The sequence below is a fragment of the Pelophylax lessonae genome (genome assembly GCF_965119305.1).
Source record: "Pelophylax lessonae genome assembly, chromosome: 6".
Lineage (NCBI taxonomy): Eukaryota > Metazoa > Chordata > Amphibia > Anura > Ranidae > Pelophylax > Pelophylax lessonae.
The window spans coordinates 37248036-37275620 of NC_138773.1; the positions used below are offsets into that span (position 1 = coordinate 37248036).

A 27585-nucleotide genomic window follows, 5' to 3' on the forward strand; every position below is an offset into this window, starting at 1 on the left:
TGATACAAGAGATGGTCAGAGACTGCAGACGTGATACAAGAGATGGTCAGAGACTGCGAACATGATACAAGAGATGACCCGAGACTGCGGACATGATCCAAGAGATGGTCAGAGACTGAGGACATGATCCAAGAGCTGGTCAGAGACTGAGGACATGATACAGGAGATGGTCAGAGACTATGGACCTAATACAAGAGAAATCAGAGACTGAGGACATGATACAAGAGATGGTAAGAGACTACGGACGTGATACAAGAGATGGTCAGAGACTGCAGACGTGATATAAGAGATGGTCAGAGACTGCAGACATGATACAAGAGATGATCCGAGACTGCGGACATGATCCAAGAGTTGGTCAGAGACTTAGGATATGATACAAGAGATGGTCAGAGACTACGGACCTAATACAAGAGAAATCAGAGACTGAGGACATGATACAAGAGATGGTCTCAGACTACGGACGTGATACTAGAGATGGTCAGAGACTGCAGAGAAGATACAGGAGATGGTCAGAGACTGATAACATGATGCAGGAGATGGTCAGAGACTACGGACCTAATTCAAGAGAAATCAGAGACTGAGGACATAATACAATAATACAAGAGATGGTCAGAGACTGAGTACATGATACAAGAGATGGTCAGAGACTATGGACCTAATACAAGAGAAATCAGAGACTAAGGACATAATACAATAATACAAGAGATGGTCAGAGACTGAGTACATGATACAAGAGATGGTCAGTAACTAAAACATGATACAGGAGATGGTCAGAGACTACAGACATGATACAGGAGACGGTCAAAGACTACAGACATGATACAGGAGATGATCGGAGACTGCAGACATGATACAAGAGATGATCAGAGACTGCGGACCTGATACAAGAGATGATCAGAGACTGCGGACATGATACATTAGATGATCAGACACTGCAGACGTGATACAAGAGATGGTCAGAGACTGCAGACGTGATACAAGAGATGGTCAGAGACTGCGGACATGATACAAGAGATGACCCGAGACTGCGGACATGATCCAAGAGATGGTCAGAGACTGAGGACATGATCCAAGAGATGGTCAGAGACTGAGGACATTATACAAGAGATGGTCAGAGACTGAGGACATGATCCAAGAGATCATCAGAGACTGAGGACATGATCCAAGAGATCGTCAGGGACTGAGGACATGATCCAAGAGATGGTCAGAGACTGAGGACATGATCCAAGAGATGATCAGAGACTGAGGACATGATCCAGGAGATGATCAGAGACTGAGGACATGATCCAAGAGATGATCAGAGACTGAGGACATGATCCAAGAGATGATCAGAGACTGAGGACATGATCCAAGAGATGATCAGAGACTGAGGACATGATCCAAGAGATGATCAGAGACTGAGGACATGATCTAAGAGATGGTCGGAGACTGAGGACATAATACAAGAGATGGTCAGAGACTGCGGACATGATACAAAAGAAGGTCAGAGACTGCAGACATGATAGAAGATAGAAGAGCACTAGGGGGGCTGGAGAGCACAGGGCAAGCAGAGAGCACTGGAGGAGCTGAAGGGCGTGGAGGGGGGGACTGGAGAGAATTAAGAGGGGTTTGAAAAGCATTGCAGGGGGGTTGGAAGGCGCGGGGGGTGGAGAGCACTGGGGGGGGGGGCAGGGAAAACCAGGGGGATAAAGAGCACGGGGGAGGGGGAACTGGAAATCACTGAGGGGGGAGCCAGGGAGCACAGGGGGGTGGAGAGCACTGGGGGAGCAGGAGAGCATAGGGGGGGAGATGAAAAGCATTGTGGGGAGCTGAAGAGCGCCGGGGGGGGGGGCTAAAGTGCATGGGGGGGCTAAAGTGCACTGGGGAGCTAAAGAGCATGGGGGGGGGCTAAAGAGCACTTGGGGGCTTAGGAGCACTGGGGGGCTAAGGAGCACTGGGGGGGCAAGAGCACTGGGGGGGTTAAGAGCACAGGGGGCTTAAGAGCAGGGGGGTGTTAAGAGCATGGGGGGTTTAAGAACATGAGGGGGTGTTAAGAGCACTGGGGGGGATGTTAAGAGCAGGGGGGGTGTTAGGAGCACTGGGAGGGGGGGAGCTGGAGAGCACTTGGGGGCCAGCAAAATAAGTTGTATAGGAGAGGGGATGGGACAGCTGCATATAGATGAATTGATCTTTCCATATTCCTCCTGCTGCCGCTGAATGCCTGCAGGAGGGAGAGGAGAATCAGCCATTCAGCGGCTGCAGGAGGAATACAGAAAGATGAATTCCTCTATATGTAGCTGTCCCATCCCCTCTCCTATCCAGTCACACACACGAGGCTGCTCACCTTCTTCCCGCCGGCCGCTGGCCCCACAAGCAGAGTGGACTGAAGGAGCTGCCACTGCATCTGCTTTCACACTGAGATGTGGGCCGGCCCGGGAGAGCCGTCCTGACACCCCCCAGGGCGTGGCACTCGGGGCAGGCCGCCCCCCCCCGTTGGTACGCCACTGGTTTCAGCAGACCCTGAAGAAGGGTACGCTTGAAACGTGTCGGGTCTCTTCTGGAATTCATGTATTCATACAGTCACTTTGAATTTTGACTTATTGTTGTTAGCCGTGATTTTTCTTTTTATCATGTTATGTTTTTCATTTTGTATATACATGTCTCATCATGACATTGTTTTTTATATGTTGATTCAATAAAATGACATGCTTTTTGGATGTTAAGGTCGCCCATATAGTCCTACAATCTCAGGGGAACTCTTTTTTTTTACATATTCATAATAAATGGACAAATACCCCTCGGCAGCTGTCAGGAACACCTGAACATCTGTTTGAATCCACCAACTGTTTGGCTGAAAAATTTTCAAAGAATGTTGGGTGGAAGGGGACAAACTAAGAATGCACCGATCCGACTTTTTTGGACCCGATATCGATACCGATATCTGGCGTTGTGAAATCTCCGATACTGATACCGGAAACCGATCCGGAGCTACACACAAAGCAATCGGCTGCAGTACAGAGCAAAGCCGCTGCTCCATGTGTACGGCTCCTTCATTCACAGGCAGAGTGCATCTGATATCACTCCACCTGTGAGCCGGGACTATACAGGAAGTAGCGGCTCCCATACCATACTACTACTGCACCAAGTAAGGGATGGCTGAGCCGTTACTAAGCAAAAACTGGATCGGCCAGTGGATCGGTCAATGTTACCGATCCCCCGATCCAGCTATAATGGCCATATTGACGCTGATATCCGATCCGAATATTGGATCAGTGCATCCCTAGAACCAACAGGGCCACCCACATAGGAAGTTCATTAGGAAATGTTTAGTTGGCTCCTTCCAGGTATACACTCTAACACGCTAAAAGTATAACTAAAGACAACCTTTTTCAATTTGGATAGAATAAGGGAGGGTTATAACCCCTCTTATGTTTGTTTTTGCCATCTATGTCCCATTGGGGAGACTTCCTTTTACTTCCTGTCCCATAGCCAAAACGGGAAGTGAGAGGAAATCACTCCAAAGTGAGGGAACCCCAGGTTGTCACCAGAAATGGTATCTTAATTGGAAGATTTCCCTACTTTTCATGTTCTGGGTACAGCCCAAAATTTAGAATTTTCTTCTACTTACATTTTCAGTGATAACAGTAAAGAGGACAAATAGAGGGGCAACTTTCTCTAATGGGGAGACACAGCAGCAATATAAGCCCAACAGGGGTTCTTAAGTCCATCTAAAACTGATATAAAAAAGTTTTTCCTTTAGTTATACTTAAAGTCCTTGGGAATACAGCACATACCTTAGGCTGAGGCAAGACGCAAAAAAAAACTCTATATGTTGACATCCTCTTCAGATAAAAGCCCAGAAGGTGAAGAACACTCTGGGAGGGAGCTCCAACCATTTATTATCACCCCAAACCATACCTCTGAACAAAGACCTCACCGATTGGTTAGTTCAGATAAATATGACTCAGTGATCTTCCTTCCCACCTTGATTACTGGAACCTCTTCAACAGTAACAGACAGAAGCAATCAACACTCTGAGCTTAGGAGAAGCCTGCAGAGTCCAGAAAAAATGGAAACAGAGCTTAGGCTGCAAAACACCTTACATTTGATAAAGGACATAGAGACACTCCAGTGTAGGGCAGGTATCTTACATTTTTTTGCCTGAATAGGCAAACATCCCACAAACACCCTCCAAAATCTTATGAAAAGCCTTCCCAGAAGAGTGGAGGATGTTATTGCCACAAAGGAAGTCCAACTCCATATGAATGGCCATGGTTTAGGAATTTGATGTCCACCAAAATCATGTAGGTGTAATGGCAATTTGTCCACAAACATTTGACCATGTAATGAAGAACATGATAAAAAGTGCACAACATATTCACATTTCTCTGGCCATTTAATGCCATTTGTGTCTGTAGATCACACAGGAAGTTTTCCTGTCTTATTGACCTGCCCTGATGGTAGGGGTTAGTGACCACCATCTGAAATATTTATTGACTTTTTCACTATTAGAAACTTTTTCTACTTTTGCACATCAGTATAATTGCTGTAGTGTTGAAGCGTTATTAATATGTCTTTCTTTTTTTTTTCTACTTGCAGATGAATGTACACGACACTGCCATTCGGGGCTGACTGCTGTAGTTATAACTTTACTAATCCTAGCACTTGCAGCCCTTTCTTACATTTTATGGGATTACAACAGAAAGAAGACATGTGAGTTAAAGTTAATGCAATACAGCTCCCTCCCTCTCTCTCTCTCTCTCTCTCTCTCTCTCTTTCTCTTTTTCTCTCTCTCTCTCTACTACACAATATTATCAAAAGTATTGGGACACCTGCCTTTACATGCAATTGGAGGGGGCGCTAATTAGCCGCTCGGACTGCTTGAGAAAGGCAATACCGGGGATATGGGTGATAGCTTTAGCTATAATCCCAGTATACCACTTGCAAGCCGCAACATATATGCACTATATTGCCAAAAGTATTGGGATGCCTGCCTTTACATGCACATGCACTTTGACCACTTATCCACTGGGCACTTAAATCCCCTTCCTAACCAGACCAATTTTCAGCTTTCAGTGCTTTCACATGTTGAATGACAATTACTCATGCAACACTGTACCCATATGATTTTTTTTTTTTTTTTTTTTCACACAAACAGAGCTTTCTTTTGGTGGTTTTTAATCATCATTGGGGTTTTTTTTTTGCGCTATAAATGAAAAAAGACCGAAAATTTTGTTTAAAAAAATGCATTTTTCTTTATTTCGGTTTTACAGTTTTGCAAATTTAGTAATTTTTCTTTATAAATTTTGGCCAAAATTTATACTGCTACATATATTTAGTAGGAATAACCCAAATAAGTATAAATTTTATGGTCTTTGTGAAGGTTTTAGAGTCTAGAAGCTATGGTACCAATCATTGAAAATTGATCACATCTGATGTACTGAAGGCCTATCTCATTTCTTGAGACCCTGAAATGTCAGGACAGTACAAATACCCCCGAAATGACCTCTTTTTGGAAAGCACACATTCCAAGTTATTTATTAAGAGCCATGGTGAGTTTTTTAAGTTGTCATTTTTTTCCCCAATTCTTTGCAAATGGAATTTTTTTTTTCTTTCACAAAATGGTCATACTACCAAGTTTTCTCACACACGTTATTGGCATACTTGCAACTACACCCCAAAAATACAATTTTCCTACTATTCCTGAGTATGGCGATACCACATGTGTGGGACTTTTCCATAGCCTGACCACATACAGAGCCCCAATATCCAAGTAGCACCTCCAGGTGTTCTAGGAGCAAAAATTACACATCATTTGCTGACAACCTATCATACTTTTGAAGGTCCTGGAGCACAAGGACAATGGAAACACCCACAAAATGACCCCATTTTGGAAAGCAAACACCCCAACACATAACCTAGGAGGCATAATGCTTCTTTTGAACATGTCATTTTTTTCCACAAGTTTTTGGAAAATGTGGAAAGAAAATTTTTTGTTGTCCATATAAGATATTTCTAACACATAGCATGTACATAGCAAAAATGACACCCCAAAACACATTCTGCTACTCCTCCTGAGTATGACATTACCACATGTGTGACACTTTTCCACAGCCTGACCACACACAGAGGCCCAACATGCAGGGAGCACCTTAATTTCCTGTCTTCCCATTACAAATTTGTGAGGCACTGTAGGACACTGATAAGCACTGTAGGACACTGATAAGTACTGTAGCAGCACGGATGAGTAATGATGTGGCATGGATGTGCACAGATGACAGGAGAGCCATCTTACATTGTTTACATTCCAGATGGCTCTCCTGTCAGTATTGCCGAAGATTGCGGGAGGCCGGCGGTGATCGTGCCCGCTCCTCCCGTGGTCTGCCTCCCGCTGTGACTAATCACAGCGGGAGTGCGACTCCGGCGGCACGCGGGTACCACCAAAACAGTTAATCTGCGTGGGGCGGTCAGCTAGTGGTTAAAGGAGTTGTCAGGATCACACCCTGCTCGTTTTAATCTTAGCAAAGCAGAGCATGCAGCCTTACAAGCCCTTAAAAAAATAAGTAAGTTTACAATCTGCGAGGCTGATAAGGGTGGTGTGGTGGTAAGGCTAGACACAGAGAATTACAAATTAGAAGCTTTGAGACAGTTAAGTGATGCAGACACATATTGGCTACTTGATTTAGATCCCACTGCCATAATGATGACAGGGATATGGATGCAATAGATCAAAACATTTCTGACTTTATATAGGTTGATAAGACTGTTGTGCCCATATTCCACCATCTACCTAAGATTCATAAACCACAATCTCCAGTTCAGGGTCGCCCGATAGTGGCAGGAATTGGGTCCCTGCTGGAGAGACTCAGTGATTGGGTGGATGAACATTTGCAGCCTCTTGTCAAGCGTTTACCCAGTTATTTTAAGGATACCGGACACCTATTAGTGTCACGGAACCATGAACCAGACGTACAACAACAGATAAGTGAAAATAAGAAGGCTTTATTGAAAAACAAGCTGTAAAGCAAAAGTCCAAACGGATGGCGAAACCAAAGCAGGGTCTTGCGAAGCCAGAGGTCAGGAACCAGGAGGGTAGTCAGACGAAGCCGGGATCAGGAACCAGCAGGGTAGTCAGACGAAGCCAGGATCAGGAACCAGCAGGGTAGTCAGACGAAGCCAGGATCAGGAACCAGCAGGGTAGTCAGACGAAGCCAGGATCAGGAACCAGAAGCAGCAGCAGTCTTAGAAGCATGTGAACACAGGAGGACCAAGCAAGGAACTGAAGCCACAGACCTCCTATATATATGAGCCAGGCATCCAGCTCCTCCCAGGGGGAAGGAGGAGCCGCAGGGTGGGAGGCTACAAGAAACCCAGAAACCAAGATGGCTGCCAGCACATGTCAAACGAAGGAGAACAGCAAGAAGGTAAGACCATGACAGTACCTCCCCCTCAAGGGCCCCTCCTCCGCGGAGTAAAGAACGGTTTCTGAGGGAAGCGTGCGTGGAAGGCTCGGAGCAAGGCAGGAGCATGGACATCTGCGGAGGGAACCCAGGAACGCTCCTCTGGACCATAACCACGCCAATGAACCAAAAACTGCACCCGACCGCAGACCAGGCGTGAGTCCAGGATATTGCTCACCTCATACTCCTCACGATTGCCCACTTGGACCGGACGAGGCCGAGGAACCGAGGAAGTGAAACGATTACACACCAGTGGCTTCAACAGGGAGACATGAAACACGTTGGAGATCCGCATGCCAGGAGGAAGCGCAAGGGCATAGGCTACCGGGTTTACCCTGCGAAGCACTCGGAAGGGACCAACAAAGCGAGGCGCCAGCTTGGGAGTGGGCACTCGAAGGTTGAGGTTGCGGGTGGACAACCATACACGGTCTCCGGCCTGGTAGGAAGGAGCAGGCGCTCGTCTGCGATCAGCCTGGAGTCTCTGGCGCTGCGCAGAGACCTTAAGGGACTTCTGGATCTGTACCCAAGAAGCACGTAGGACGGAAAGGTGATCCTCCACAGCCGGAATATCCTGGGGAGAGAATACCTCCGGTAACACGGCAGGTTGGAACCCATAATTGGCCATGAAGGGAGACGTCCCAGAGGAAGAGTTCACCGCCGTGTTCCTGGCAAACTCAGCCCAAGGCAGGAGGTCAACCCAATTGTCTTGGTGATCGGAGACATAGCAACGAAGGAATTGCTCCAAGGCCTGATTGGATCATTCTGCGGCCCCATTGGACTGAGGGTGGTAGGCCGAGGAGAAGGAGAGATGAATCCCCAACTGGGAGCAAAAGGCGCGCCAGAACCTGGACACAAACTGACTCCCCCGATCCGACACAATCTCCTTGGGCAAACCGTGCAACCGGAAGACCTCCCTGGCAAAAATCGTGGCCAACTCCTATGCAGAGGGTAACTTCTTGAGAGGAACACAGTGGCACATTTTGGAAAACCGATCCACAATCATGAGAATGACCGTATGGCCTCGGGATGCAAGGAGGTCCACAATGAAATCCATCCCCAGGTGTGACCATGGGCGCTCCCCGGTGGCTATGGGTTGCAGAAGGCCCAACGGAAGGTGCCGAGGGGACTTACTCTGGGCACAAACGGAGCATGCCGCTACATATGCGGCGATGTCGGAACGTAGGGAAGGCCACCAGAACAGACGTGAAACCGCCCAGAACAGCTGATTCTTTCCAGGATGCCCCGCAGTCTTGGAGATATGGTAGGTTCGCAACAACCGAGTGCTCAACTCCTCAGGCACAGAACATCTGCCGTTGGGTCTCCCAGAGGGAGCACCAGATTGAGCCGCCAAAATCTGCTCACCCAGGGGAGAGGTCAGGCTGGTGCGAATGGCGGCCAGGATCTGATTCGGAGGTATGACCGAAGTCGGAATCGACTCCTCCCTGGACAGGTCGGAGTACTGCCGTGATAAGGCATCCGCCCTGATGTTCTTGGAACCGGGTAGGTAGGAGACCACGTAATTAAAACGTGACAAGAACAGTGCCCATCTGGCCTGACGTGGTGTCAATCGCTTGGCCTCAGAAAGGTAGGTCAGATTCTTGTGGTCCGTCAGGATGAGGACCGGAACCACCGAACCCTCGAGCAAGTGCCTCCATTCTTTAAGAGCCTGCACGATGGCCAATAACTCCCTGTCACCAATCTGATAGTTGCAATCCGCGGAAGACAGTTTCTGGGAGTAAAACCCACAAGGAAGCAGAGGGCCCTCTGGTGTTCTACGCTGAGACAGAAGGGCGCCTACTCCCGTCTCAGACGCGTCCACCTCGAGGACAAAGGGCAACCCAGGGTTGGGATGTGACAGAATCGGAGCCGACACAAAGGCGGACTTTAGAGCCTCAAAAGCTCGGATGGCCTCGAGCGGCCAGACCTGGGAATTACTGCCCTTCCTGGTCAGATCCGTGAGAGGCTTGGCTAGCATGGAAAAGTCCCTGATGAACTTCCGATAATAATTGGCGAAGCCCAAAAAGCGCTGCAGGGAGCGAAGACCACTGGGCTGGGGCCACTGTAAGACAGCCGAAACCTTCTCAGGATCCATGGAGAACCCCTCAGCGGAAATGATGTAACCTAAGAAGGTTACCTGGGATCGGTGAAATTCGCATTTCTCAAGCTTACCGAACAGCTTGTTCTCTCGTAACCGTTGCAACACTCGTCTGACATCCAGAATATGGGTCTCCATGGATTCAGAATATACCAAGATGTCATCCAAATAGACCACCACACACTGCTGCAACAGGTCACGGAAAACATCGTTGATGAATTCCTGAAAGACTGCGGGCGCATTGCACAACCCAAAGGGCATAACCAAGGATTCATAATGACCGGTCCTGGTGTTAAACGCGGTCTTCCACTCATCGCCCGCCTTGATCCTTACGAGGTTATATGCCGCCCTCAGGTCGAGTTTGGTAAAGACCGTGGCCCCTTTAAGGCGATCGAACAGCTCGGAAATCAAGGGTATCGGGTAAGCGTTCTTGATCGTGATGCGATTGAGACCCCTGTAATCAATGCAAATCCTCAACTCACCGCCCTTCTTTTTCACAAAGAAAAATCCAGCCCCTGCCGGGGACGAGGATTTGCGAATGTGTCCGCGTGAAAGCGCCTCCCTCACGTACTCCTCCATGGCCTCATTCTCCGCTACCGACAGTGGATAGACTTTGCCACGAGGAGGAACGGCACCAGATTGTAACTCTATGGCACAATCGTATGGGCGGTGCGGAGGTAGGGCAACCGCGCGCACCTTATCGAATACATCCCGGTACTCCTCGTATTCAGGAGGCAACAGAGAGTCCGAGGAAGTACACAGCAACTTGACAGGCCCATGGATGCAACTAGCCCCACACTGCGGTGACCATGAGAGGATCTCGGCCGATCTCCAATCGAAAGTCGGATTATGCTTCTGGAGCCAGGGGTACCCCAAGACCACCGAGTAGTGTGGAGATGAAATAACCTGGAAGCAGACCGACTCTCTGTGAACGGCACCAATGGCTATCCCCACTGGAAGGGTCTCATGAGTCACGTGTGGCGGCAGAAGGGGTCTGCCGTCTATCGCCTCAAGAGCCAGTGGAGAACCTCGAGTCTGCAGAGGAATGGAATTGGCGGCAGCGAACACACTATCAATGAACAAACCACCAGCACCAGAGTCCACCAACGGCTGGGTCGTCACCGAGCCCCCGACCCAGGAGAGGACAACAGTGATCAGTGGTTTGTCAACACGGGAAACCGGGGACGAGGAGACTCCACCCAAGATCTGCCCCCGACAGGATCTCAGGTGCGAGCGTTTCCCGAACGGTTCGGACATGCCAACCGAAAATGCCCACCGAGACCACAGTACATGCATCGGCCCTCGCGTCTCCGGAGTACCCTCTCCCCCTCGGACAGGCGAGCAAACCCCAGCTGCATGGGTTCACCCCCAGACAAGTCATCCCCAGGAGGCGTGGGAGGAGAGGGAGGCACGGGTGGGACAGCAAAGGTAGGCGCCAATCTGTTAGGAGGCCTCCGCAGACTCTCCTTAAAGGAAGGTCTCTCCCTGAGTCTGGTGTCAATCAAAATCAGGAAAGAAATAAGAGACTCGAGCTCCACTGGTAGGTCCTTAGCTGCAACCTCATCCTTCAAGGCATCCGAGAGACCATGAGAGAAAGCAGCGACCAGAGCCTCATTATTCCAGCCCACCTCTGCTGCCAGGGTACGAAACTCAATGGCGTATTCAGCTACGGATCGTGAACCCTGTCTGATGGACATAAGGAGCTTCGCAGCAGAGGCAGCACGAGCCGGCACATCGAATACCTTCCGAAGAGAAGCAACAAAACCGGAAAACTCGGCAACCACCGGATTGTTGTTCTCCCATAAAGGGCTGGCCCAGGCCAAGGCCTTGTCCGAGAGCAGCGAGATTAAGAAGCCCACCTTTGATCTCTCAGTAGGAAAGGCATGTGGCAGCAACTCGAAATAAATGCCCACCTGGTTAAGGAAACCTCGGCACTGAGTTGGCTCTCACCCAAAGCGCTGTGGAAGGGGGGCAGAACCAGTCATACCCCGAAACACCGCAGGCGCAACAACAGGTGTCGGGGTAGACTCTGGCGCAACAACCGGAGCGGCAGTAGGAGCGGGCCCAGGAGCGACAACCGACCCATCGGCAATGGGAGCGAAATGAGCCGTGCGTTCAAGCAGGGTTTGCAACGCCACGGCGAACCGACCCAACAGGTGATCCTGCTGATCAAGTCTGGCAACCAGCGTGGGTAGCGAGGATGGCCCTGTACCGTCAGAATTCATGGCTTGGTCCTAATGTCACGGAACCATGAACCAGACGTACAACAACAGATAAGTGAAAATAAGAAGGCTTTATTGAAAAACAAGCTGTAAAGCAAAAGTTCAAACGGATGGCGAAACCGAAGCAGGGTCTTGCGAAGCCAGAGGTCAGGAACCAGGAGGGTAGTCAGACGAAGCCGGGATCAGGAACCAGCAGGGTAGTCAGACGAAGCCAGGATCAGGAACCAGCAGGGTAGTCAGACAAAGCCAGGATCAGGAACCAGAAGCAGCAGCAGTCTTAGAAGCATGTGAACACAGGAGGACCAAGCAAGGAACTGAAGCCACAGACCTCCTATATATATGAGCTAGGCATCCAGCTCCTCCCAGGGGGAAGGAGGAGCCGCAGGGTGGGAGGCTACAAGAAACCCAGAAACCAAGATGGCCGCCAGCACATGTCAAACGAAGGAGAACAGCAAGAAGGTAAGACCATGACAATTAGCCCATATTGGGGAAATTGAGTGGTGGTCCACCTATCACTGGGTCACAGTTGATGTAAAATCTTTGAATTCGAGCATACCACACGATCTAGTTCTTATGGCAGTCAAACATCATCTGATACAATATAGCAACTACAGTCAGGAACTTTGTGAGTTTATTTTCATGTCCATTGAATTCTTAATAAAATAGTATTATTTTATGTTTGACTCCAAGTTCTATTTGCAGTGTCAGGGAGCCTTGATGGGTTCTAAGTTTCCCCCCTTCTTAGCTAATTTGTATATGGGATGGTGGGAGGAAAAAATCATCTTTTCTCAAGATAACCTTTATCGGATGCAGATTGAATGGTACTATCCTTTCATAGATGATTTGATACTAGTATGGAGTGGTCCAGCTGATACTATAGATCATTTTATGACCTATCTTAATGCCAATGTCTCAATCTCGAATTTACACACAATCTGCATCCGATTAGTATAGAATATCTAAATGTGATTTTGACAGGGAATGTGGAAGACGGTATTGTCTCCACAAAAACGTATAGGAAACCATGTTCTGGGAATTCCTTACTATTGGCCACAAGCTGTCATCCCCCACATACTGTTTGGGCTTTGCCTGTGGGAGAGTTTTTAGGGCAAAGACAAACTGTTCCTCACAAGAAAACTATACACAGGAGTGTGGCATTGTTTCTAATAGATTAGGAGAACGTAAATATATTGAGCTTCTGATATCTAGAGGGAAACAGATGCTGATGAGAATGACCGTGACATACTGATAAATTATTTTTCCATCATTCGAACTAAAAGACAGCGCCATTGTAAGAAAGGGAAAGGTGTACATTTTGAAACTACATATCCAACACAATATGATCGAGTAGTAAATATTATAAAACGTTGCCTTTCCATATTATATGTAGTTAAAACAATGTATGAAATTCTTCAACAGGGCTGCTTATTTTCTAAGCAGGAAAGCACCCACTTTGGGGGCTATGCGGTCTCCATCTTTATTTCATTCCCACAGCGGAGTTCCAGCCTCAAAACAAAATTTTGCCATCCGCTTGCTCTAAATAACCTGAAAAAAGAATTGGATAATCACATTTTTTTTTTGGTTTACTTACCTTGTTTTTAAAGAAATATACTTACCTTCCTTCCTCTTCCTCCCTCTGCCCGCGCCGTCTCTTCCTGCTTGCATTGACTCCTGGGAGCTGAACGTCATCACTCCCAGGAATCAATGCACCTGCACCGGCCCTGCTCGTCACTTCCGGTGCAGGCGCGTCATTCCCTTCTAAATAGCTTCTGGGCATGCCCAAAAGCTGTGCAGGGATGACACGCCTGCACCGGAAGTGATGAGCAGGGCAAGTGCAGGGCATTCTGGGACTCCGACGTCACGGAAGAGGACACCGAAGAGGACGCTCCGGCTTCAGCTGCCCACACCTGAGATGGCAGCGCTGGACAAGACATTTTCAAGGTAAGTGAAACTGGGGACAGTTCAGAGGCTATCCATTGAGGAATGCACTAGCCCTGACTGTCCCGGGGGTATTTTTATCTCATTTTTTTTTTTCAGGCCGGAACTCCGCTTTAAATTCATGGCTGGGAGCAATGGGATCGTATCCATGTAGATTTACTAGGAAGATCGTATGTACTTATGGCGCTTTTCCACTGCATGGAACCGAACGGTTCGGCTCACTTTTGTGCCACTGCTGGTCCTGCATGGTATGGTGTAGGAACGGTTCGGTACGGTACGGCGGCGCTTTTCCACTGCATGGAACTGAACGGTACGGCTCTCAAAAACAGTACCACCTATGGCACTTTTCCACTGCAAGTATCGGCTTGGCTCTACTTGGCCCTGCTTGGCCCTGCTTGGCCCGGTTTGCTTTTCCACTGCTGGTACCGCATGGTACGGTGTTGGAACGGTTCGGTACGGTACGGTATGGTTTGCTTTTCCACTAAAGTAGTACTAAAGTTAAGTGGGTGGGATAACAACGGGGTGGGCGGGATTCTCTGACCAATCAGTGGCTAGTAGTGACTGCATGCAAAGGATTGTGGGATATGGTACCAGTTTGGTACCTGTTGGAACCACAATCGAGTAGGTACTGTTTTTTCAGAGCCGTACTGTGCCGTACCGTTCGGTTCCATGCAGTGGAAAAGCGCCGCCGTACCGTACCGAACCGTTCCGACACTATACCATGCGGTACCAGCAAGGGAAAAGCACAAAAGCGTGCCGAACCGTTCGGTTCCATGCAGTGGAAAAGCGCCACTAGATTGTGGTTCCAACAGGTACCATACCCGGTACCATATCCCACAATCCTTTGCATGCAGTCACTACTAGCCACTGATTGGTCATAGAATCCGACCCACCCCGTTGTTATCCCACCCACTTAACTTTAGTACTACTTTAGTGGAAAAGCAAACCATACCGTACCGTACCGAACCGTTCCAACACTGTATCATGCGGTACCAGCAGTGGAAAAGCAAACCGGGCCAAGCAGGGCCAAGCAGGGCCGAGTAGAGCCGAGCCGGTACTTGCAGTGGAAAAGTGCCATACGAAATTATGTGAACTGCAATTGTAAGATGGCTATTTATGTTATTGAAGGCAGTACATGTCGGTTGCAATATGCTGGTTGTACTATCCGTAATTTGAGAATAAGAATATACGAACATGTTAATGATACAACCAATGTAAATGCTAAAAACATCTCTAATGTCTCCAAACATTTTAGGGAGATACTAAGCAGGGAATCATAAATCTTTTTCGATCTGTGATTTGGAACAGATTAAAAAAATAGCCAGAGGAGGCAACACACACCGCATCTTTCTACAATGTGAGGTGTGGTGGATACAGTCTCAACACTAGAGTATCAAGTGGAATGAACAGTAGACTGGATATTAACCTTTTTTTTTTAAATGGTCACATTATTAAGATATGTGTATGGTTAATGATTTCTCTGTATCTATAATGTGTATTTTTTTCTTTTCTTTTTCTTTTCTTTTCTTTCCTCTCTTCAAACTGGCTTCAACATCCCACTTGTGTGTTTTTCAATTATCTTAATTGCAATCAAGAATGTACTGACCCTACTTGGCAGGCCTGTTTTGTACCAATACTATGCCTTGTACACACGATCAAATAATTATACTAACAAAAATTGCTTTCCAATTGATCGCGCGATGATCTGATCGTTGGTACACAGCTTTTCGACAGCCAATAACGACATTTCGCCCAACAAAATCCGAAGGGACAAACACAAAAACTTTTGTCATAGGATAGCCTAGCGAAAAATAATTGTTTAATCAGTACAGTATGCGTTCGCTAAAAATCAATAGACATAGAGCACGCATGATCAGAAACACAAAATTAACCTGGAAAAAGCCTGCCTGCCATTGTTTTTGTTTTGCAATATCCGATATGTAGCTACACAACCAGGAAGCTTTTCTAGAATTATACAAAAAAAAAAAAAATCATACGTTCAGTACGCGTTGTTGAATTCAATACTAGTATCATGCAACAAAATGTGAACGACAAGTCGTCCGATTATCTGATCATGTGTACGCGGCATAAGTTTTTATTATATTCTTGTATGCTATGAGTAAGGCTATGGCCGAAACACGTTAGCATTTTACCATGTTGTACAATGCTGTCATGCTGGAATAAATCTCATCAAAATAAAAAAATACAAAGACTCAAATTGGAAAAAAAATAAAATAATAAAAATTCAAACTTCTGACCACTGCCCTACTGACATCGTCCACTGCCTTGCTGACACCGTTCAATGCTCTACTGACACTGTCAGCATATATACATGCATATGTGTTTGATCTTTGCGGTGCACTCCCTAATGCCATAGGCTGGGCTCACCTATGTTGTTAACAGTATTTTGTATTTTATTATTACATTTTTTTTAACAGACTTACAGCAATTTCACGTGAGTCACATCCACAAGGAACATGTGCGGGGAAATGAAGAAAAGGTTAATTTTTATTGTATGGCATCCAAGTGCCCAGATGTGGTGAAGGTGACCTGGACGGTTACAAGACAAGGCGAAACGCCAATTACAATACCAGGGAGTCAGGCAATCAAAGATGAAGAAGCCAGACCATTAATAAACCATGAATACACTGTAAAAACTGACCAGAGAGAGGTTAATGGACAACAAAATACTACAACTGCACTGAGCTTCAACCCAACCATGTCCAGTCACAAAAAGACTGAGATCAAATGTGTACTCCTATGTGGTATGAGATGTGAGGAAAGAACGCTGGACTTCATTTTCTGCTATAGTAAGGAAACATTATTAGTATATCTTCTGCAGATGCTTCTGTTTGTAAATCCAATATAAAAGAAAATTGGCACAAACAAGCCTCTATTCTAGAGGGAAGACACCCTTTAAAGGGATATTATAATGGTTGTGTGTCCTTTTTATTTATTCATTTTTTTTTATTTATTTGTAGCGTGTTTTTTTTTTTTTTTTAAACTGTGTGTATATTTAAATATATATAGTATATACTGTATGTACTGTTAAAGAACTGTACCATATTGGAGAGGATAAAATAGAAAACATTTGTAGAAATATGGGGAAGATGGTTTACATTTAAGAGTTCAAAATAAATATACAGAGCTGGTGGGAGTATAAGAAAGAGAGAGAAAAGATCAAGAAGAGTTGGTATATGAGAAGAGCAGCCAAAGTAAACTTAGATGATAGGTTGAAAATATGCAAAGAGGAATAGAGGTAATTATTTGGACACTATAAATAATTGGTATCTGCACGCCATGTTAAATAGAAGGGCTTAGGAGCACATTAGAATCAGGTGGAACATTAGTGCAAAACATCATGGGACCGTGGAACTTTGCAAAAGAGAGTGTCAAAGTGGAAAATGTTTTTGCCTGTCCCACAAGTACTTACATTGCTTCTAATGTACAAAAATCTTTCTTTTTTTTTTTTTTATATCTGTCTTTTTAGAGCCCGTTCACACTACTCCGACTTGGGACACGACTTGTGTGCCCTCAAGTCGCCCCAAGTCTCTTGTCATTACAAATTCAATGTAAATGAATGAGAGTCGTCTTAATATGCACTACTGAAGTCGCTCCGACTTCAGAAAAGGTTCCTGTACTACTTCAAGGCGACCTCTATCCGACTTGTGCACATAGACTTCAATGGGAGTCGCCTCTAAGTCGGATCCTTATCTATTTTCAAGCGACTTGTTATCAGACTTTCCAGGAAGAAGAAAAAAATTAGCCAAGCATTCCCCACAGACAAAGTCGCCTATCATTTAAGTCTCTTCAAAGTAGTGCACAAGTCTCTTCCAAGTCTCTTCCAAGTCTCTTCCAAGTCTCTTTCAAGTCTCTAAACAAGTCTCTTACAAGTCTCTAAACAAGTCTCTTCAAAGTCACGCTAAAAAGTCGCTCCTTCATGGGGCGACTTTCTGGTCGAGGTAGTGTGAACCGGCTCTTAGATATCCATACTCCTTGGTTGTGCTTTAGACCCCATTCACACTAGCGCGACTTGTCAGGCGACTTGGTTGCCTGACAAGTTGCGGTGGGTCGCCTGCCATTGATTAGCACAGGACCCGTTCTAATAGGAGCGACACAAGTCGCTCCGACTTAGAAAAAGGGTCCTGTACTACTTTGGGGCGACCTGGAGGCAACTTGCATTGACTTCAATTATATGAAGTCCGTGCATGTCGTGCCGAAGTCGCGGTGCATGCTGTGCACCGCGACTTCACAGGTCGCCCCAGCAAGTTGTGTCGCCCCTGTGTGAATGGGCGCTAAGTGTGTAATTATTTAAAAAAAACATATATTGTATACTGTATATAAAATATTTGTTTCACAAATAATTGAACAATAATGAACAACCAAGGATTCTTAGAGCACTATGAATATCCAATAATACAGAATGTAGAAAACAAAATGGAGAAAAAAAGGTTTTTTTTTTACTTTTTTTTTAATCAATGTATTGTTTTTTCTTTAATTAGTAGTGTGACAGCCCTCTGTTTTGTTTGTACCTAGAAATTAGTGAAATTGAAAGTGCTATTTCCCTGAATTTTCTTTGAAAATTTAGAGATTTTGTCAAAGTTTTGCTATTTTAATTAAATTAATTGGAGTCAATAAGGAATGCAAAATCAAAGTGGTGTTTAGCGATTTATAGGAGTGCAATGGGGTATAAATAGCTCCAGAGGGTTGCAGAGACCTATCCTGGACCTGTTCTTGTACCTAAAAAAAAATGGCATAAGTGGTCAAATAAACAAAATTGTATTGGCTATGGTACAATTTTACTGGCACCAAAATTGATAAATTACCTGCCAGATTAATCTTTTTTTTTTTTACCAAGTAAAAGGTTTATTGAATAACGCACAGGCTAAATACAAAAATCAGTCGGTATAACACTATCTGAATGTATCACGTGTAGGCCACAATCAGGAATGCAAAAGATAATAACACTGTTCCCAAAGAGTACCAAACAAAATAATCAGTTTAGAATCTAGAATCACTTCGCACAATGTGATTTGTGTCCTATAGCATGGTATGTAGTGGTTTTTGAATTGCCATATTGCATATCTGTACCTTCTAATCTCCTTAACATAGGATGGAGGTGTTCTGTAGCCCATAGAGTTGACCTGGATGGGTGGAGAACACTGTACAAGTCATGTAGAGGCAGAAAGCACAGGAAGTTACAAGCTCACTTGCTTTCTAGCAGGATCGCAGGTATATTTTCTGCACTTTTGTTGAGATATAACAAAACTCTATCAATTTTATTTATAGCAGACCAAAGGGGAATAAATAAGAGTAGTTTATTGTTAGTGTAGCACTACTCCCATGGGAGCTGCTGGTTAGGGGCTCCCCTGGGTTACCTATGGCAACAAATTGACATTGTAGCATATTCTAAGTGCTTGGCTCAGTCAGAAAACAGTCCAGGGGTTTTGGTTTTTGTTGATTTATTTGAGAATTGGGATAGGCGAAGGGATGAGTGGGATACACCAACTGAATAACTATGCACAATTTGCTGAGACTTCTGGTTAACACTGGAAGCGGCAAGGCCTCTGCTTCACCTTGCCACTTTAGTGAAGAAGAATTAAATGAACTGTACTGTGCTGTGAGTCGCTCTTCAGGGTCCCACTTGGCACCCCCTTTGTCCCTACTCTTCTGGGTTCTAAACGGCACCCCCTTTACTCTGACACTCTGTGTGAGCTGACCCTTGATTCTCTGACTTCACTGGAGTGGTCCTCCTTTCTCGGCAGACCATTTGGCTAATCCCCTGGTACTCACGGACACTGTTTTTCCTGGAAGACTCTGCCAGCAGCTCCACTTTCAGCTCTACTGGATCATCTGCAGCTCAGCTCCACACCTGGTTCACTAGGCCAACTGCCTATGTGACACTCCGTCAGACCCAGTGAATCCCACCTGGAAACATGCAACAGGCAACCTAATAGATCAGGCTCCCCAGATAAGCAGAAGGAGAATAAGATGCTTTTACCTAGCACCTACCTAGGAGGGTGCTACATTAGGATTTACATAGATTTTAACTAGTGATATAGAATGTCTGTTATTACTAATAAAGACCATATTAATTTCATTTTACAGAAAAGCCATCAGTAAAAGGGCCTATAGATCTGTCCCTGGATGACTCAGGAAATGTTGTTTGCTCTTTGACTCTGGGAAACTTTTATCCTGGAAATGTCGTGATAAAATGGAACTGCGGAGTTGGAAATAACCAAGAACTGCGGTCTACTGAGGACATAAAGAATGACAGCGATTATACATTTCAATGCAACAGTATCTGTATTATCCCCTCCCAACACTTCATTGATCCTGGTTGTAAAGTACGAGCGACCTGGAATCACGAATCTCTGGACCTGCCAGGGAATCAAGAACTGTCTTTAAAAGGTATCACCATTTACTGTTTTTAAAATGTACCTGTCCCAAACTATGGACATTAAAGTATTTACATATTCATAACATTCAGTAAAAGGGCTTTAAAACAAACTATCACTGACCCCTGTAGCTGCATGTACTGCACAGTAATTCATCTTCAAATATCACAACAGAGCCTCTGAAGTTAAGTTTCAGTTAATTTCTGAATTAGAGCCCCTGTCCCACTAGCAATCATGTCACAGGTGAAAATTTGAAGGTTCGCTTGGGGGACACAGCATTTAGGTGATAAACTCACCTGCTTTTCATATGTTGCTCCCTCATTAGCTGGATGAGCGAGTCATTAATCTCTCACTGGCTATATAAGCTTTTCAGCGTTTCTAACAGTGAGGGAGTGAGATCTTGTTTCCATAGCCAGTGAGGGAGTGATGCATACAGGGTGCTGTGTGTCCTCAATGCATTTTCTAGTGATCCCTTTCCTGACAAATGGCTAGAGTGATATGCCACCATAAAGCACCTGATATTTTTTACAGTGGAAAGCTGCCAGGCTACCAATATGTAACTAACCTTCTTAGGTTACCAAACAAAAAGTCTAAGAAAAAAGCTCTGCAATAGAAGAGGTGTTATACACAACTCTCCCACCTTTCCTCCATTCCAGTGCTGCAGCCGCTATTAGTGTTTTTGGCATTTGACACTTCCTTGAGTGTCAGATAACTGTTTTCTTCACTACTACCTCACTAGTTCACATAGGACTTGGCAGTGGTGTCAGGGTCAGAGAACAGAACCCCAGCAGTGGATGGGGACACAGGCATCCAACACTGAAATGGTAAAGAGTTTGGCAAAGGCTGTAGAATGGAGGGAAGGTAGGATGGGCAAATATTGGCACAGGTGCATTCCTTTTCTTCACTTTAGACTCATTGTCATGTGTTCTAATTATTCCTTGTTTCAGATTTTCCTTGGCGCCCAGTGATAGAGGACATTGAAGTTCCATCTTTAGTAAATGGCAGAGAAGCCAAGCTGCGGTGTGTGATCCGGGGGTATTTTCCCAACAATCTGGAGGTGAAGTGGTTCCGGAGAGAAGCAGGAAAGCCGGAGCTGTATGAAGTGTCTCCCAGTGATAAGTACAAGATTCCGGTGTTGGAGATAACACAGGAATCTGATAAGACTTTCACCTGTATCGCCTCCCTCGTTGTACCCGTGTTAGTGAAAACCGAGCACAAATCAGAGTTCATCTGCGGGGTGACACACCCCATTCTGGAGACCCCACTGGAGAAGAGGACAGGAGAGCTCACAGTGACAGGTATTACAATAGAATTTAGAATGCATTGCTTGCAGACACTAGAAAATTATTTCTAGACATACTTTCCCTGGGTGAAAAGATTTACACTAGGGCGTCTATTTTTGAAAACATTGTTGTGTGAATGCCTCATGAGTCATGATTGTCAGCTCCATCTAGTGGCCAAATGCTTCAGTATTCACAGACTTATCGCAAATAATTTCTGTAATGTTTATACTATGTGTATGTTCGTAATATGACTGTCAGCTCCATCTAGTGGCCATAAAACAGTATTTTCCTGATTGCAGCATTTCAGGAAAATATGACATTATGTCCACTAGATGGAGCTGCTGATTGTAGGAAATACACATATTAGCTGCTTCATGTCTGCCCTATAGCAGTTTTACTGCTACAGGACGGCACTTGTGCACCAGATCACATATATATATATATATAATATAAATATGTGTGATCTGACACATCCGGGTAGAGGGCATGTGCGCAGGTGGGGGCTCGTTTCCGCTGTGATTACACACCCTGTGGGTGCAGGGTACTTGCCGATCATCAGGCAGACACACATAGCTGCAGTCTGCCTATGTAAGCAAGGTAGATCGCCGTTCTGACAGGGGGGAAGAGATGTAGTTTGTGTCCCTGCAAAGCTGGGAATAAGTTTTAAAAAAAAAACAAATACTCGCACTATGTGTATCTGTGATTCCAAAATTTCTGCAGCTGCTGTCCACCCAGTGCTAAATACACTTCAAAAAATGCAATTATAATAATACAGCGCTTGCAAATCAAAACATTTAACATAATGTGCTCAAGAAAAATATACAAAATCACAGTTTTTCAAAAGTTCTCATATAAAGTGTTCGGTGCTCCAAAATCCATAAAAAAGATGCTGAAGTGCTTCATGTAAACATGTTGTGCAGTGTGCTACACTCCCCTTTTGTATCCCCACTCACCAGAAAAAATGGACCCTCATCCCCCCTCGCCCCTATTTTACCCTCTCTCTCTCACCCCCCCTCCCTCAAACCCCTCTCTCTCTTTTACCTAGCCCCTTTCTCTCTCTTTTTCACCCACCCTCTCTCTTACCAATCGCTCTCTCTCCCCCTCTCTCTCCCATCTCTCTCTCTTACCCTCCTCTCTCTTTCATCCCCTCTTTCATCCCCCTCACCCCTCTTACCCTTCTCTCTCACACCCCCTCGCCCCTATCTTACCCTCTCTCACCCCCTCTCTCTCACCCCCTCCCTGTCTCTCTCTAACACCCCCTTTTTCTCCCCCCTCTCTCTCTCATCCCGTTATTTCTCTTTCTATCTCTCTCAAACCCCTCACTATCTTTACCTAGCCCCCCTCTTTCTCTCTCTATTTTTTTCACCCACCCTCTCTCTTACCACCTCTCCCTCTCGACCCCCCCTCATCTCCCTCCTATCTCTCTCTCCCCTCTCTATCCGCCTCCCCTTTAGAATGCAGGCAGGGGGAACTGAGTGGACACTAACTGACAGGTGACAGCAAGTGAGTGTCACTGTTCCCATCTCCACTCAGCACTACCACTGATCGCCTGCCCCCCCCAAGCACTGCCACTGATCCCAACCCCCCCCCCCCCCCCAGCACTGCTACTGATCCCATCCCTCCAAGCACTGCCACTCATCCCATTCTCACCAGCACTGTCTTTACTCATCCCATCTCCCCCCAACACTACCACTGATTTCCCCCTCCCGCCCAAGCACTGCTACTGATCCCCCCCCCCCCAAGCATTGCCACTCATCCCCTCATCCCAACCCCGCTAGCAGTGTCTTCAGTCATCCCACCTCCCAGCACTGCCACTGATCCCATCCCATCTAGCACTGCCACTGATCCCATCAACCCCCCAGCACTGCCACTGATCCCATACCCCCCCCCCCCCCAGCACTGCCTCTCAACCTGTCCCCCCCCAGCACTAGTACTGATACCATCCAACCTGCTGTTAAATTGGTTGAATTCAACCAATAGGCAAGCGGGTGGCAGGACCAGTAGGTAGAAGCAGATAGAAGCATGGAATGCTGGGACTCCTAGGAGCAACACTAGGTTCTTCTTGCATACCTGTTCTACTGAGGAAGCCTTCATTGCCACTTAAGTATAATGTAATTGGTGAGCGTCACTACTGGACATAGTGGGCAGGACCGTGAATGGAGCGTGCAGAAGCATGGAATTCTGGGACTTGTAGACGTAACACTTGACCTTCTTACGCACTCTTTCTCCTAAGAGAGCCTGGGTGGACACTTAGTTATGAAGCAAAAGGCCACTAATCTTGATGGTTTTACCAGAGTTAACCACTTAAGCCCCGGAAGATTTTACCCCCTTCCTGACCAGGGCCTATTTTGCGATTCGGCACTGCGTGACTTTAACGGACAATTGCGCAGTCGTGCAATGCTGTACCCAAACAATTTTGACGTCCTTTTTTTCCCACAAACAGAGCTTTCTTTTGGTGGTATTTGATCACCTGTGCGATTTTTTGATCATGCGCTATAAACAAAAAAATAGCGACAATTTTGCAAAAATAACAATATTTTTCACATTTTTTTTACATGAAATTCCCCCCCCCCCCAAAAAAAATGTAAAAATCAAAATTTTTTAACATTATAGGCCAATTTGTTTTCTGCTACATATGTTTGGTAAAAAAAAATCGCAAAAAGCGTATTTTGATTGGTTTGTGCAAAAGTTATTGCGTTTACTAACAAAGGGAAAGATTTTTGTCATTTTTATTGTTTTTTTTTTAACAAGTAATGGCGGCGATCTGCGTTTTTTTTTGCGGGACTGCGACATTGCGGCGGACAGATCGGACCCTTGACTGACATTTTTGACACTTTTGGGGGTACCAGTGACATTACTGCAGTAATCAGTGCTATACATATGCACTGTTACTGTAAAAATGACACTGGGAGGGAAGGGGTTAACTTTATTGGAGAGGGAGGGGTTAAGTGTGTCCCTAGGGGCGTGCTTCTAACTGTGATTAGATGTGGCTGTGTGTGTAACAGCAGAGATCAACGGTCCTACATAGCAAGACCGTATGATCTGTGCTTTTACACAGGGGAGAATGACAGGCGGCTGTGTTTACACTAGCCGCCTGCTTTTCTCCCTCTCCACCCGACGATCGCGAGTGACCGGACATTGGGTCCACCGGTCACACCTGCGGGCTGCTTAGGGAACGAGCGGGGGCGGGAGCGTGCCTCCGGCGGCGCGCGCTCGCCCCCTATTGGTTCCCAGGCTAGCGATGTACCGGTACGTCACTTTGCCTGGGAGGGGCTGACCGCCGCCGTATATAGTCGGGCGGCGGTCGAAAAGTGGTTAATGTAGGCCCATAATGGTTAAATCACACTTTGTGATGAGGAAAAATATAGAATTTATTTTGCTAAGAGTTATGGTAATTAGAACATTAGATTTAGAATTGGTTGTCTCTAATGTAAAAAAAAAAAAAAAAATATGTAATTTATATTTTGCATTTAGGAATCCCTACTGTGAATAGAAAACAGAATGGCAAACATTTAACAACAGATATTTCACATTTCTACCCAAAGAAGATTACGGTAACATGGAGTCGAACCAAAAACAAGTCTGAGCTAGAAGACAAGTTGGAGCAGTTTGATAGAAAAGATTATGAAGTATCTGAGCTGAGTTGTGAGAGCGATGGTACCTACACTTTAACCAGCTCAGTCCCGTCCAAGAATCTTCAAGATAATAAACTGTATAAAATCACAATCCAGCATGAGTCAGTCAAATCACCAATTGAGAAGATTTATAAAAAATGTAAAGGTAAAGAAACCCTTGCTGTTTTTTTTTTATCCTACATGTGATCTTTTTCTAAAGGGTGTAAATGTGTAAAAACATTGCTGCACGAATGTGACAAACAGCCATACAACCCCTGTGAAACTTGCCGTGTTTTGAAATATCTCTTGTATTTTTCCTGGTTGAGGTATTAAAAAAAATACTGCATTTTGGCCACTAGATGGTGCTTGGGATCATAGGGGATAACTATATTATACAAAATACAGCAATTATACGGCATTATACAAAAAAAGTTTCCTTAGGGCTTTGCAAATATTTGTCACATTCATACAGCAAAGATTATATACATAGACCCCGTATTATGTATAAATTCTTACATCTTTTTGTATCTTTGATGAACAAAAACCCCAGCAGTGTACTGTCCAAGGTGCCCCAGAAAAGAATATGTCATAATGGATGCAGTGTGTTCCTACAGTTAAGGCAGGGGCCTCCATGTATTAAAGAGAACCTGTACTTGTAGAATGTAGAAATGAAATATGGTGGGTGATGTAGATGATCTTCTGAAAAATTTAGTTGCCCGGCCTTCATTAGATCAAAACTCAGAATTTTCATGTTTTTTTTTTTTTTTCTGGGCCAGTAGCTCAGAAACTGTTGAGTTGATTGAAACATCATAACAACCAGGGAATGTGCATTTTCAGGAGGAGAGATCAGCATTGTGAGATTCTCTATTTGCTAATGTAAGTTTCCTGTCCAAGACACAGAGGGTAACTAGACAAAGTTAGTAACACAATGCATAGCTGCTACAGGTCATGCAGGGGAGGACTGGGCCAGGGGGCAGGGGGGCAATTGCCCCCCGGGCCTTTCTGATGCCCCCTAAAAAGGCTGCATCGCTTCTGCCACAGACATGCCTAAAGGATTCCTGGTGAAGGGAAGTAATAGTCCCCACCGCTGACCTACTAAGTGCAGGATGAAGACAAAGACAGACCGCAGGCCTCCCCCCTGCATGGGTAGTGTAAACTGTGTCGGAGCAGAGGCCGTTAACCAGCTCCCTCCAACTGCCTGCTGATGGCCAGGATTTGCCCGGTAAATAGAGAGTACCTGGAGTGGAGCTTCAGCCTGGAATGGGGGTCAGGGGGACATGAGGAAGAGGTAGAGTGGGAGGGGGGCCAAGTCACTGCACCATGGGCCTCTGGTTTGTACTTGCCCCCTGGGCCCAAAGTTGCCAGTTAGCCCCTGAGGTCATGTGATCCTGAACTGGAGTGACTAGGAATAAATAAGGGTTGACATGTAAGTTCATTCACATTCCAACAACCCTATACTGCTGGCTAAAAATTCCCTACCATTCCCACTTTGTGTCAGGACAGAAAATGAGGGAAAAACTCTCCAACAGTCAAAAATAGAAGCAGCTGGGAACTTTAGTACCTCCAACTATGTTTTGTATTGTCGCAGTATATAAAGTTTTTGGTGCAAAGCACCAGTTGCCTGCGCTCAAAAAGGTGTAGTGTCTAATCCACCTTATTAGGAACTTGCAGCTGTTTCTGGAGGTGTGGACACGACAACCCAGGAAGAATGCTGCGGCCTTGCTGCCCCTTAAATGACCAGGGAAGTCTGGAAACACTGTAAACAACAAACAAACACAGGGGCGCACCGGCCTATTGCATTATCCTTTGGAAGGTTTATTTAAAAGTAAAAGGATAAAAAATACTCACAAATGAGTTCTTGTTAAAAGCATATCACATAACGAACGCAGTCCTCAACAAAGGGATCCGAGGGTGAGTCGTCCCCTGAATTTGTGAAGGCTAACACGTTTAGAGGCTTAGCCTCTTCCTCAGAGCCTCAGGCTAAGCCTTGTGAAGGCTAAGCCTTGAAACGCGCTAGCCTTCACGAATTCAGGGGACGACTCACCCTCGGATCCCTTTGCTGAGGACTGCATTCCTTATGTGATATGCTTTTATCAAGAACTCGTTTGTGAGTATTTTTAATCCTTTTACTTTTAAATAAACCTTCCAAAGGATAATGCACTAGGCAGGGGCGCCCCTGTGTTTGTTTGATGTTTTGTATTGTCATCTTCCCTATTTTGTCCCTATGGTACCTACAGCCTCATGTTTTATATGGGTGTTACAAGGACAGGAAGTGAGTGAAAATATCCCCAAAGGGACCACAGATAGAACTAGAAACCCAACAGAAATGTTAACCCTTTTCCACTCTATCCAAATTTTTAAAAACATTTTGGCATATCTCTACCATCTTTTTGTTTACTATGGAGACTAGATATACAAATATAGAACAAAGAGACACAAACATCAGATGTCTATTGTTCTAACAGGAGATACATATAATTTTAGGATCTAGGGCAAGCATCGCAAAATGGCGGAACAGAGTCTACATCCAGACCGAGTCACTGCCTTTTCCAGACCACTGTAGTTACGCCATTTAGGAGCTGACTCTTGCCCCCAG

General features: G+C 45.6%; 1 protein-coding gene across 1 annotated transcript in view; it reads left to right on the forward strand.

The window, feature by feature from the left end:
* LOC309558531 (uncharacterized protein) overlaps positions 1–27585 on the forward strand; it is a gene marked incomplete at its 3' end in the record, with an annotated part of 160454 nt that overhangs the window by 104588 nt on the left and 28281 nt on the right. The window contains exons 5-9 of the mRNA XM_082261611.1: positions 4579–4692; positions 16133–16504; positions 19803–20105; positions 21040–21390; positions 24850–25155. Coding sequence (XP_082117737.1) covers positions 4579–4692; positions 16133–16504; positions 19803–20105; positions 21040–21390; positions 24850–25155 — 1446 coding nt within the window. The remainder of the gene's footprint in view (positions 1–4578; positions 4693–16132; positions 16505–19802; positions 20106–21039; positions 21391–24849; positions 25156–27585) is intronic.